Source organism: Macaca nemestrina, chromosome 12, assembly GCF_043159975.1.
Source record: "Macaca nemestrina isolate mMacNem1 chromosome 12, mMacNem.hap1, whole genome shotgun sequence".
Taxonomy (NCBI): domain Eukaryota; kingdom Metazoa; phylum Chordata; class Mammalia; order Primates; family Cercopithecidae; genus Macaca; species Macaca nemestrina.
Window position 1 is genome coordinate 112168377 of NC_092136.1, and position 13183 is coordinate 112181559.

At 42.9% G+C, this 13183-nt stretch overlaps 1 protein-coding gene and 1 pseudogene across 4 annotated transcripts in view; one reads left to right on the plus strand and one right to left on the minus strand.

Annotated features, from left to right (window-relative positions):
- LOC105493750 (6-pyruvoyltetrahydropterin synthase) overlaps window positions 1-13183 on the plus strand; it is a 116787-nt gene that overhangs the window by 39179 nt on the left and 64425 nt on the right. The window contains exon 6 of one of the 4 annotated variants that reach the window (XM_071075577.1): window positions 7804-8046. The exons of the other annotated variants lie outside the window; for them this stretch is intronic. Within the exon in view, the coding sequence (XP_070931678.1) occupies window positions 7804-7885 (82 nt within the window). The 3' untranslated portion in view covers window positions 7886-8046. Of the gene's footprint in view, window positions 1-7803; window positions 8047-13183 lie in introns of those variants that run through there. 4 annotated transcript variants of the gene reach the window in all.
- LOC139357591 (hsc70-interacting protein pseudogene) lies at window positions 5527-6628 on the minus strand (annotated as a pseudogene).

Genomic DNA, 13183 nt, shown 5'->3' on the forward strand with positions numbered 1-13183 from the left:
TGTTCTCTGGACTGTTATTGAACTCCCAGGTTGTAAGCAATCCTTCTGCCTCAGCCTCCCAAAGTGCTGGGATTACAGGCATAAGTCACTTTGCCTGGCTTCGTGTTTTTTAAATGTTCAGTTTTGAAGAAAAATTATAAGATATACAAATAAACAAGAAAATATGGCTTAACCAGAAGAAAAAAAAATTCCAGGTAAACAGAAACTGTCCCTGAGGAAGCCCACACACTGAACTTAACTGAACGTAGATATTAACTCAGCTTTATAAATACGTTCAAGGAACTAGAAGAAATCATATCTAAAGAATTAAAGGAAAGTATGAGATTGATGTCTCACCAAATAAAGAATAGTAATAAAGAGATAAAAATGATAAAAAGAACCAAATAGAAATTTCTGCAATGGAAAAGTACAATAACTACAATTTTAAAAAGTCACTAGAAGAACTCAACAGCATATTTGAACTGGTAGAAGAAAGTATTGGTGAACTTGAAGATAGGTCATTTGAATGCATTTAACAAAACAAATGCAAGACTTGTATACAGAAAACTATAACAACACACTCAGGATAGTCAAAATGATCTTGAAAAATAAACAAAACTCAATAAAGTTTGAGGACTCACACTTCCCAATTTTAAAACTTACTGTGTAGCTACAGTAATCAAGATAGTGTGGTACTGACATAAGGATAGACATATAAATCAATGAAATAGAATTGAGATTTCAGAAACATACCCACACATTTATTATTAGCTGGGTTTTGATAAGGGTAACAAGACAACTTGATGGGGAAATAAATGGTACCGGGTCAACTGAATATCCACATGCAAAAGAATAAAGTTGGAGCCCTACTCATACCATATACAAAATTAACTCAAGGTGAACCAAGGGCCTAAATGTAAAACTATAAAACTCTTAGGAAAAAACATAGGTATAAATCTTCATAATCTTGATTTAGGCGACGGTGGCGACGGTTTATTAGACATGATGCCTGAGGCAAAAATAAGTAAAAAAAAAAATAGATAAATTGGACTTCAAAACTAAAACTTTTGTTCTTTGAAGGCCACTATCAAGAAAGTGAAAAGGGCTGGGCACGGTGGCTTAAGCCTGTAATCCCAGCACTTTGGGAGGCCAAGGAGTGTGGATCCCCTGAAGTCAGGAGTTTGAGACCAACCTGGCAAACATCATGAAACCTTGTCTCTACTAAAAATACAAAAATTAGCCAGGCGTGGTGGTGTGCACTGGTAATCCCAGCTACTCAGGAGGCTGAGGCAGGGGAATTGCTTGAACCCGGGATGCAGAGGTTACGGTGAGCTGAAATTGCACCACTGCACTCCAGCCTGGGCAACAGAGTAAGACTCCATCTCAAAAAAAAAAAAAAAAAAAAAAAAGTGACAAGATAATCTACATCATATATCTGAAAAGGACCTAGTTTCTAGAATATATAAAGAATACAACTCAACAACAAAAAGACAAATGTCCCAATTTAAAAATGGGCAAAGATTTGAATACTTTCTCCAAAGAAATGTACAAATGGCCAATAGGCATGCGAAAAGGTGCTCAACATTATTAGTTATTAGGAAAATGCAAATCAAAACTTGAGTGAGATACCTCTTTACAGCTAGAATTATTGCTATAAAAATGACAGATAATAATAAGAGTTGGCACAGATATGGAGAAGTTGAACCCTCATTCATTTCTGGTGGAAATATAAAATGATGTAGCCACTTTAGAAAACAGTTTGGCATTTCTTCAGAAAGCTAAACATAGACTTACTATTATATGGTCCAGGAACTCCACTCCTAGGTATATACTCAGGAGAATTAAAAATGTATGTCCACACAAAAACTTGTACATAAATGTTTATAGGAGCATTATTCATAATAGCTAAAAAGTGGAAACAATCCAAGTGTCCATCAACTTATGAATGGATAAACAAAATGTGGTATGTTCTTATAATGGACTGTTGTTCAGCTGTAAAAATAAATCAAGTACCAATACATGCGACAACATGGATGAACCTGAAATGACTGTGCTAAGTGAAAAAAGCCAGACACAAAAGACCACATATTGTATGCTTCCATTTCTATGAAATATCCAGAAGAAGCAAATCCATAGAGACACAAAGTCATTGCCAGGGACTAGGAATGGTGCGGGGAATGGGAAATGACTATGACTGCTCATTGATTTGGGGTTTCTTTTGGGGATGATGGAAATGTTCTGGAGGTAATTAGTGGGGATGGTTTCACAACCTTGTGAATGTACTAAAAACTACCAAATTGAATTTTATGGTATGTGAATTATATCTCAACAAAATTTTTATTTACATAATATGTTATGTAGGCAAGTTGGGGTAGCAGAAATAATGTGACAGGACTTTAGTATTGGGTCCTGTTCAGAATCCTTGCTTTGGGAGAGTTTTTAAACTATCTGAGCTTTAGTCTCCACTTCTAAAATTAAGGCAATAATATCAATCTTACATACTTTTATGTATATTAAGTGAAAGGTGTATGTAAGCTGTTTTGAGCTGGCTCTGGTGCACCCCTATAGTCTCAGCTACTTGAGAGGCTGGGGTAGGAGAATTACTTGAGCTTAGGAGTTTGAGACTAGGCTGAGCAACATATTGAGACCTCCATCTCAAAAAAGAAAACAAAACAAACCCCAAAACCATTTTAGGGAACAGGGTGGGCCTGACATATAATATAAATTTTTAACAAATGTTAATTAGTTTTCTACCTTTCTTCCTTTCTTCTTCCCTCTTTCCTAAATTTATACAGATCAGGATGGTAGAAAATAAAACATAGGAGTTCTGCTATTGATATGGGGATGATGGTCTAATCTTATGAACTGGGAGACATGGGATTGGGGGATGGGAAATGACTCAGAAGGGAACACTCTGATTTATGTAGAATTGTTCCATGCATTTTCTGCAAGATGGGGCTCAGCCTAAGAGAGGGCCTGTGTGAAGACACTGGCATGTCCTCTAGGGAGGGGGGGCGTGTCTACTGGCCTATAGCCCTACGGCTATAGGGACAGCTGTTCATAAAACAAAATTGTTCTTTGAATCAAGCTGGAAAGGACTTGATTTTTCTTGAGGACAGAGGACCAAAAGAAAACAAGTTTTGAAATAAAATACACATTTTTGGGGCCTCCTTGTATATTTCTTCAGCCCCTTTTCTACAATTCTGGACTGTAGTTCCTGGAAATTCACACTTTCAAAAAGCCCCATCAGTGATTCTTGGATGGAGCTTTTGAAACATGCATGCATGTTCAAGTCACCGGAAGCATCTTGCTAGTACACAGATTCAGTGTGTCTGATATGGGGCCTGAGATTCCTCATTTCTAACAGGCTCTTGGGTGATACCAGGAAGTTGCTGATCCATGGACCACACTTTGAATAGCAAGCGTTTAGCAGCTGGTTTGAGTAAACCAGGTTAGAATTAAATGCCAGACTAATCAAAGTTGGAAAAGCTAGGTTCCATGACTGCCCTGTGCACCCCAAGCCTGACCGTCTGCCTACAGCTTTATATGCAGAGGCTCTTCATGCGGTAGAAAGTCTGGTGGGTGCTTCAATGCCTTGTTGGTCTCCCTGGGAAGGAGAGCTGTCAGAGAGGAGGAAGCAGTTGGCTTTCCAAGGTCAAAGTCTAATGGGAGATTCTCTGAAATTCACCAGACACGACCACTGATGGATGCAGGGATCATTTGTCTGAGGGGCCCTGGGGTTTTTGATGTGTCTCTTGGGCATGTCAGCGGTGTGACGGATGCAATATGGTGAACATGAGGAAGGGGCGCAGATGTTAGAGTCCAAGAGACCTCCACTGGAATCCTGCTCCTCACATTGTAACCTTGGACTGTACTTAACCTACCTGAGCCTCAGTTTTCTTATCCGTATTATGGAGAGACTTTGACCAACCTTGCAGGATTGTGTTAAGGTTTAAAAGAGGTAATGCATGTAACATGCATGCCACAGAGTCAACACTCTAAGAGAAGTTTTTTACCACCGATGGCAAGTATCTGTGTTAACTCGAGGGACAAGGGTGACCAGGGAGCTGGGGGTAGCTGGAGAAGTTTTACTCTCATTTGTTGACCCACAATGGATGCTCAAGTCCACATATATTCATTTATGAGCCAATTGGGTTGTACCTCTGGCTCTTTGGTTCAGCATTGTGGGTGTTATGCCTTTGAATAGCCCAAAGTGAGAATCCCTGTGCTTTAGGGATAGCCCGTGGTCAGCTTTTGAGAAGATGCATACCATTCTTCTCATTCCCTGAGGCCTTACAAATTCATAGAGAGAGGGAACATGCTGTTATGTATTAGATTAAGTATTTTCAAGCAGGACTGGCCCTAAGAGATAATTTTAATCTAACTCCCTTAATTATGTCTGAGAAAACTGAGCACAGAAAAATTAAACAACTTGCCCCAGGCTTAAGAACCACTTAGTGACAAAGTCAGGGCCAGATCCCGGCCTCCTTCCCACGGGCTGGGAATTCTCTCCACCGGACAGCTCTACTACCTAGGGAATACACGTGTGCTCTGCTTAGCATTTCAGATTCAGATGTATTCCAGATATAGCACATTTTAATTTTAATATGCCATGTGTATATTTTGTTGTACATGTGGGACACGTGCCTCATCTGCTTACATTTGATAGAACTTGGAGAGAAGTTTATCACAGCAATAGTTAATTGTTCTGTCTTTGCTCAAGACTTTTTGTTGATCATATTTGTGTCTTCGTTTAATCCAAAATTGCGTGTCAAGAGCACAGCTGGATCTGCACTGTGCTTTACTTGTGTTGCCTTGTTGGCCTGCCAGGGTCAGTGGACTGGGGTTGGGTGGTTGAGCTGCTCCAGGTCACAAGGCCTTCTGGGAAAATAACCCCTGCTTTATAGCAATTATTGCCAAACTCTAGGCTGGCAATGATCTTGATCAACTGTTTACCTGTTTTCATGGCATGACAGAGATGAGGGCAAAATTATGACATTTTTAAAAAGAAAGAAACATTGATTTGGTTTAAAGGCCTGCCTTTTATTTTGACATTATAGCTTTATGATGTTTTGTTGTTCTTTCTTTTATGAAACTATGATCATTGTAGATTATAGATGGTAGATTTTCCCTTCCTTCACCTATTTATTTATTTTTTTATGTTTGCCTTGCACTAATAAACTTTTATTTCACTCAAATTAGAGCAATAATCTTCCATACATAAGTATCTTCCCTGCCCAATAATTGAAAGAAAAAATCCAAAATGATTAATAAAGAAAAATATAAGAATTAACAGTCCCTTTAAATTTGTTTTAAATATTTTTAAGGTTTAAAAACGGTTTAAAGTTTGTAATTCCTAGTAGGAAAACATTATCTGAATGAATGGCAAACCACGGTAAATGCTTCAGCTGCATTTGGGGGAGAGGGATATGGATTATCTTCAAAGCACCCCAGCTCTCTTGATGAGAAGATCAGAGGTACACTGGTTTGTATTATTGCGACATCCATAACGTGATCTAGGTTGCTTTTCCTTCAGCAAGGTCTTTATTTATCAGAAGGACATTACGCTTGACCTCCAAATTTGGCTGACAATTTACTGATAAGATTCATAACCTTTGGGTTGCTCTGGTATTGTGACATATTTGCTGGGTTCTGAGCCACATCCTGGAAGAGGCCACCGTAACTTCTGGATCCTGCATGGCTGCAAGAACCTCTGGATCACTAAGAATTTCATTGAGTCCAGGGATTCCGGCCATCCCAGGCATGCCCCCTCCCATTCCAAGCATTCCCTCAGGAAGTCCACCTGGAGAAGAGCCATACTGAATTCCCGACTGTCGTCTGGCTTCTTCCTCCCTCTGGGCTCTCTCATGCTCTTCTCGAGACTTCTTAACTCTTTCTATTCTTTCTTTGATCTCTCGCTCTTCACGTTTTTGCTCATACTTTCTCCCATGTTCTGCAATGTCTATGCCCTAGGCTGAACTTCTTCCAGCATTATACTAGCATCTTCGTCATAATCCAATTTACAGGCAAGGGCAAGATCATGTACTGCTTCTTCCCAGTGGCCTAGAGGTCTGTGTGCTTTCCCTCGCCACTTGTAAGGCTGAGCTGAATCAGGACTTATTTCAATGACTCTGTCACAGTCTCGGATGGCAGCATTTGGCTTCTGTAAGTTGACGAAGACACTGGCCCTCTTGGCATGCCAAATGGCCAACTGAGGATTCAGCTTGATGGCATCTGTGAATAAGTCAATGGCTTTCTGTAGCTCACCATCATTTAGGGCTTCAATAGCAGTCACTTTCTTATCGTTTGCCTGATCCATCATCTCTTCCATTATCTCTGCATTTTCATCTCCCATTTCTTGAGGGGCATCAGGGTCTGGTTCAATCACAGCTTCATTATCAATTTATAGATTACTTTTCTCACGTGATGGTTCGTCTGCCTTTAAGTCTTCCTCCACCTTCTTCTTATCAGGTTTTTCTTCCTTGGTATTTTCTTCTGATTGAACTTTCTGAGTAGCAGGTGGTAGTTTACCCCCCATGCTCTCCACCCACTCCCTCAGGAAGTACATTTCCTCGGTGTGCAGAATGCTCGGATCCTGCTTACATATTTTCACAAAAGCCTGAAGTGCGTTCACTTTCCAGGGGTCCATGGTTGGGAGGCGGTGGATGAAGAAGCTAAGGTGCTGTGGCCCAGTTCCAGGCCTAGGCGCTGGCTCGGTGTGACCGCGAAGAAGGGGGCACCTATTTATTTTTTAAATATCCTTATTTAACAAAATGAAAACTTGACACCTATCTAGGTGCCTAAAACCCAAAGTCTTGAAACCGGAGCTCTAAAAAGATTTACTTTGCAGCATAACTTCCAGAAATGCCTTGCCTCGCTGTGGCAAAAAGCAGGAATTGCTCGCATTTAAGTGGGAGTAGGGAGGTTATGTCTCAAGAAAGGTGTTCAGGGACCCCTTTCTCACTGAGTGGGAGGTCGGATCTTTTAAGCTCCTCTTCCCAACATTAGAATCAGTCATCCCCCCAAAATTGGACATCGATTTCAGTCATTCTTAGGCAGAGATCAGTGTTGAGGGCACTTCGTGGTTGAGTGAGAGCAAGGGTTGGTGGGTGAGAAAGTGAAATCAGACAAGAGAAGTTGGGACTCAGAGCTTCCCAGTCCCCAAACAGAAGAGGAACTGGGAAGTCTCTCCAGGTACGGAAGAGGAAGGTTTGGACACTCTCTTTACATGGCCAGTGTGGCTTCTTCCTTTGAGAGGCAAGAACTCACTGCTCGAGAGGAAACCCACTGCGGGAACCCGGAAGAAAACCAAGTCCGCCCAGGTCAGTAACTAGAAACCGAGTGGCTTTTCCTCCATGCTGCATAGCTACACTTAGAAATTTCACGGAAAGCTGTGACATTTTATCAAGACATTTGACTGCACTGCTCCTGCTGTTTAACCAGAGGATTCAGTAGAAAACAGACAAACAAACAAACAGGACGGTTTAATGAGTGAGACATGAATTGGAAGAGGCAGGATGAGCTGTGGGTTCCTGTGGTGGTCTGACAATGATGTGATGAGGACACCTTTCCAGGCGCAAAGTCAAGGCCATGTGCTGCTCACAGGAAATTCCCTTCGGTTAAGTTCCTGAAAAGTGTATTGATTTTCTGATACCCTGCCTTATTCAGGTAGGATTTGAAGCAGCTTACAGAAAAACAAGATTTAAAATGTAAGAAGTGAAGGATATAGGGAAAAGAAAGGTAGAACAGCATGATAAGAGAAAGGTGGGGTTTGTGATTGAGGAAATGCTTGCTTGTGTCTCTGTGTTGGTTCTGTTGTTGCAGGTACTGGGAGGAGGAGATGAACCCTGCTCCTGTGGAGGCTGTGAGGTGTTGGTGTCGTGTATACATCCAAGGGATGGCCTAATTATTTACAACTAGGCTCCTGAAAATCAGCCCTGAATCCAGCTTTCTACCTTCTCTTTTCAATATCATTCAATTAATTGAGTCACAGAAGCAGCCTTTAATTCATTTAATTCCCTTACATTCTTCTAACTTCTGCCATATATCTCGTGACCTGTGATTTTTCCTTTTGTACTGATTTGATACTATGTAATAGCAATTAAATATCATTACTTATACCAGAGCAGCTTATCTTTCTTATCAACAAAAACAAATAAGGTCCACACTCCTGAAAACAAATAGGCTCAATGTCTAGCCTTGTGAACAAATGCAATTTTGTCACTTACATAATTTGTTATTGATACAGTAACTTCAGAATTATTTGTGGTACTGCTTCCTGAGACATGTAAAATCATATTAATGATTTTTGAATAGCGATCAATAATAACATTTATTAAATACCCATGGTGCTTCGAATCTTTCAGTTGGTCAGTCAGCATTTTATGTTCTTGATATCACTCCCAAAGCATCATATAAACGACTTCTTCCTCTTCTTCTTTTTTTTTTTTTAAGAGGGAGTCTCACTCTGTCACCCAGGCTGGAGTGCAATGGCACTGCAACCTCTGCCTCCCGGGTTCAAGCGATTCTCCTGCCTCAGCCTCCCGAGTAGCTGGGATTATAGGTGCCTGCCACCACACCTGGCTAATTTTTGTATTTTTAGTAGAGACGGGTTTTCACCATGTTGGCCAGGATGGTCTTGAACTCCTGACCTCAGGTGATCCGCCCTCCTCAGCCTCCCAAAGTGCTGGGATTACAGGCGTGAGCTACCGCGCCCAGCCCATAAAAACAACTTCTAACCTCAGGAAGCCTACACTCCAATGGGAAACCAAGGGTGACCCCAGACCAATTTATGCGACTGCTCTATTTCCTTATCCACAAAGCGGGGAGAATGACAGTGCCCAGCTCATAAGGCTGTTGGGAGCTTTTAATGACATAATACTTGTGGAGCACGATGGCTGGCAGAGAGAAAGCACTGGATAGCTGCTTGTTTTCCTTCTTGTTATTATGATTGGAGAAATTCTGCGGAGGTGGTGCCTAGGAGCTGGCCACACCTCCCCCAGAGGGGATTTCCAGGTTTCACAGGTTTCCTTCCCTCCCTGAGCAAGGGCAGGTGAGTCAGGGTCGCTCGTGCTCCCCTCCAGCTCTGGGATGTATGCTGTCCAGCTGGTAACGAGTCTCCGTCACATCCGAGGAAAAGTGGAGCTGGCTGAGGGGAGATGGAAAAGAAGGGCAACAAATTCCAGTTTCTTGTGAAATTTTGTAAACGTAAGGCTCTTATCTCAGTCTGCAGAGCAGAAACAGGGTGGGGGCCATGTATCTGAATGTCTCCACTCGTGCATAACAAATATGATTAGAACTGAAGACCTAGAAATCCCTTCCCCGGGCAAGGGATGAACTCTTCTGTTTCTAGAACCATTTAGGGAGGTGACAAGTTGGCTTCGTCCCAGAGTTTCAGGTGAGGACAGAACAGAGGGCAGGGTATTCTTGCCCTGAGTTCCCTGCTGATGAGCTAATTGTGGCCCCTCACCTTTGTTTAGCATGCAGTTTACCAGAAAAGGGCATCCTACCTTTATCCTTGGTTCTCCATCCCCTCGCTACCTTTCCTGTGTTTTGCAAACATGGGATGGTGTATTTAGCTTTCTTTTGCTGGAATTATTTTCACCCCATGTCCTGTGTCTTCCTTGTCCAGAAGAAATCATCTTCTAGTCTAAGGAGCTCCAGAGAAGGGCGTGCAGGGGATGGCCATGTTCTGTTGCATGCATTTAGCTGTGTTGAACAGTCCTCCTGTTTTGCTACTGTCTGAGAATATTCTCTTGATTCTATGGGCTCCTGGACCTGGGATTTCCTTGGCTTATCTCATGAATCTGCCTCTTGGTCCCTTTCATTGGCTGCCTTCTGTGTTTAGGTTTGTAGGGGAAGGCCCCTGGAAGGTGGGTGGGAGAAGAGGCACCTCTCAGGAGAGGCTGAGGTGCACAGACACTCTTGTCCACACAAGTCCATATTTATTTATCTTCTAATATACTGTGTTAGTTTGTTTGCTTTGTTTGTTTTGAGGGTCTCCTTCTGTTACCCACCCTAGAGTACAGTGGTGCCATCATGGCTCACTGCAACCTCAACTTCCCGGGCTCAATTGATCCGCCTGCCTCAGCCTCCTGAGTAGCCAGGACTACAGGTGCATGCTGCCATGCCTGGCTATTTTTTTTTTTTTTTTTTTTTGTAGAGAGTTTTTTCATGTTGCTCGGGCTGGTCTCAAACTCCTGGTCCCACGTGATCCACCTGCCTCAGCCTCCCAAAATGCTGGGATCCTAGATGTGAGCCACTGTGCCTGGCCTTCTAATATAATTTGGATATTCCCGCCTTGATATGCATTAGGAACTTCCTGGAGGCTTGTACTCAAGAGAGGTAGTGTCTGCTTGCTCAGCAAGCAGAGGCTGAGTAAGTGCAGGACTCTGAATATGGTTGTGCAGCAGAGTTGTGGGTATTTGTGGGGACATGGGCCTCAGGCCCAGGATTTAGATTTAGCTAGCAGACATGCCTGGGCAGCTAAACTGGCAAAGTCAGACCAACCTGCCCGGCCTGACATTGCCAGGCAGTTTAGCTTATCAGGGCTCTGCTTAGAAGCCACAATGCCAAGGCCTCATGACCATACTCTTCCACCCTCCAGAATCTTGTCCACCTTCATATCCATCCATTCCTCACGCATCATGTCCCAGGCAGGTGCCCCAACACCTCATTCTCATCTCCACCTCCATGCTTACTCATGTCTTCCAGGTTGTACTTGAGAAAGCCTAGGCCTTAGCAGTAGAGTTGGTTTCAAGTTGCTGCCCTCCCATCTCCTGGTATGTAACTGGCTTTCTGGGTGTTAGTTTTTTTCATTTGTAATGCCTGCCTTGTAGCCCCATTGTGAAAATTAATCAATAATTTATTTTGAGGGCCCAGTATGTGGCAGGCATTGTGGTAAGCTTTAGAGCAGGGGCACAAAGACCAGTTATGATTTCTCCTTTTTAAAACTTTTATTTTTTTGCAGAGATGGTGTCTTGCTATGTTGTCCAGGCTGATCTTGAACTCTCGGCCTCAAGTAATCCTCCTACCTGGGCCTCACAAAGGAATTACAGAATAAGCCACCATGCCTGGCTGATCCCTCCATTTGAATAGCTTTTGGTTAGTGTTGAGAGGCAGGTTCATAAACAGATAATTTCAAATTAATGGGTAAATGCTAAGATAGAGGTAAGCCTTAGGAGTACAAAGGAAGGGAAAGAATGCTTTTTGGAGTAAATGGTGGATGAGCTGGTTTCCTTCCTTCCCTTCCTTCCTTCCTTCCCTTCCTTTCTTCCTTTCTCTCTCTCTCTCTCTCTCTCTCTCTCTCTCTCTCTCTCTCTCTCTCTCTCTCTCTCTCTTTCTTTTCCACGGATCTGCACAACACACAGATCAGGAGATCCCACTTGTGAGCTACACCACCAGGGCCTTGGGTCCCAAGCACAGAGCTGTGCAGAGTCTCAGCAGCCACATGACTGCAGTTTTAGGCAGTCTCCAGTCAACTGGCTGCTGAGAGTCTGCACAGCTCTGTTAACTCTGCACAGGTCTGTTAATAGCTCTGTTCTGTTAACTCTGCTAAGAGTTTCCAGAGGGGTGGGGGAGGCCGTTATCACCGCAGCTGCCTGCTGCCTAAGATGACTGAGCTCCCCCAGGGAGGGGTGGTGGCCATCACTGCAGCTCGGGTCTGCCATTTTTCCCCTGCTGGTGCCGGGGAGACTAGATGGTTTTGACCCAGGAGGAATTCCCCACAGCACAGCACATGGGTTGGGGCAGATCGTGGCCAGACTGCCTCTTTAGGCTGGACCCTGACCCATCCTTCCTCACTGCTCAAGACCCCCCAGCAGGGGTCGCCAGACACCTTATAAAGGAACATTCCCACCAGCATCAGATCAGTGCCCCTCCGGGACAGAGATCCCAGAGGAAGAAGCAGGCAGCCATCTTTGCTGTTTTGCAGCCTCCTCGGGTGACACCTATAGGTGTGGGAGGGACCCAGGAAAATAGCATCTGGAGTGGACCTCCAGCAAACCACAGCAGCCCTATGGAAGAGAGGCCTGTTAAAAGGAAAACAAACAGAAAGCATCAACAAAAAAGTCTCCACAAAAACCCCATTCAAAGATCGGCAGCCTCAAAGATTGAAGCTAGACAAACTCATGAAGATGAGAAAGAATCAGTGAAACAAACACTGAAAACTCAAAAAGCCAGAGTGCCTCTTCTCCTCCAAATGATCAGAACACCTCTCTAGCAAGGGCACAGAACTGGGCAGAGGATGGATGAATTGACAGAAGTAGGCTTCAGAAGGTGGGTAATAACAAACTTCGCTGAGCTAAAGGAGCATGTTCTAACCCAATGCAAAGAAGCTAAGAACCATGATAAAACATTACAAGAGCTGGTAACCAGAATAACCAGTTTAGATGGGAACATAAATGACACGATGGAGCTAGAAAACACAACCTGAGAACTTCCCAATGAAACCACAAGTATCAATAACTGAATAGATCAAGCAGACAAAAGAATTTCAGAGCTTGAAGACTGTCTTGCTGAAATAAGACAGGCAGACAAAAATAGAGAAAAAAGAATGAAAAGGAATGAACAAAACCTCCCAGAACTATGGGATTATATAAAAAGACTGAACCTATGACTGATTGGTGTACCTGAAAGAGATGAGGAGAATGGAACCAAGTTGGAGAATGGAACCAAGATGATATACTTTAATATATCATCCAGGAAACTCCCCCAACCTAACAAAACAGGCCAACATTCAAATTTAGGAAATCCAGAGAACCCCAGTAAGATACTCCATGAGAAGACCAACCCCAAAACACAATATCCTTGGATTCTCCAAGGTCAGAATTAAGCTTCATAAGTGAAGAAGAAAAAAATTCTTTTCAAACAAGCAAATACTGAGGGAACTTGTCACCACCAGGCCTACCTTGCAGGAGCTCCTGAAGGAAATGCTAAATATGGAAAGGAAAGACTGTTAACAGCTTCTGCAAAAACACACTGAAGTACAAAGACCAATGACACTATGAAGGAACTATATCAACAAGTCTACAAAATAACCAGTGGGCATCATGATGACAGCATCAAATTCATACAGAATAATATTAACCTTAAATGTATATGGGCTAAATGCCCCAATTAAGACATAGAATGGCAAGCTGGATAAAGAGTCAAGACCCATTGGTGTGCTGTATTCAAGAGACCCATCTCACATGCAAAGACACAC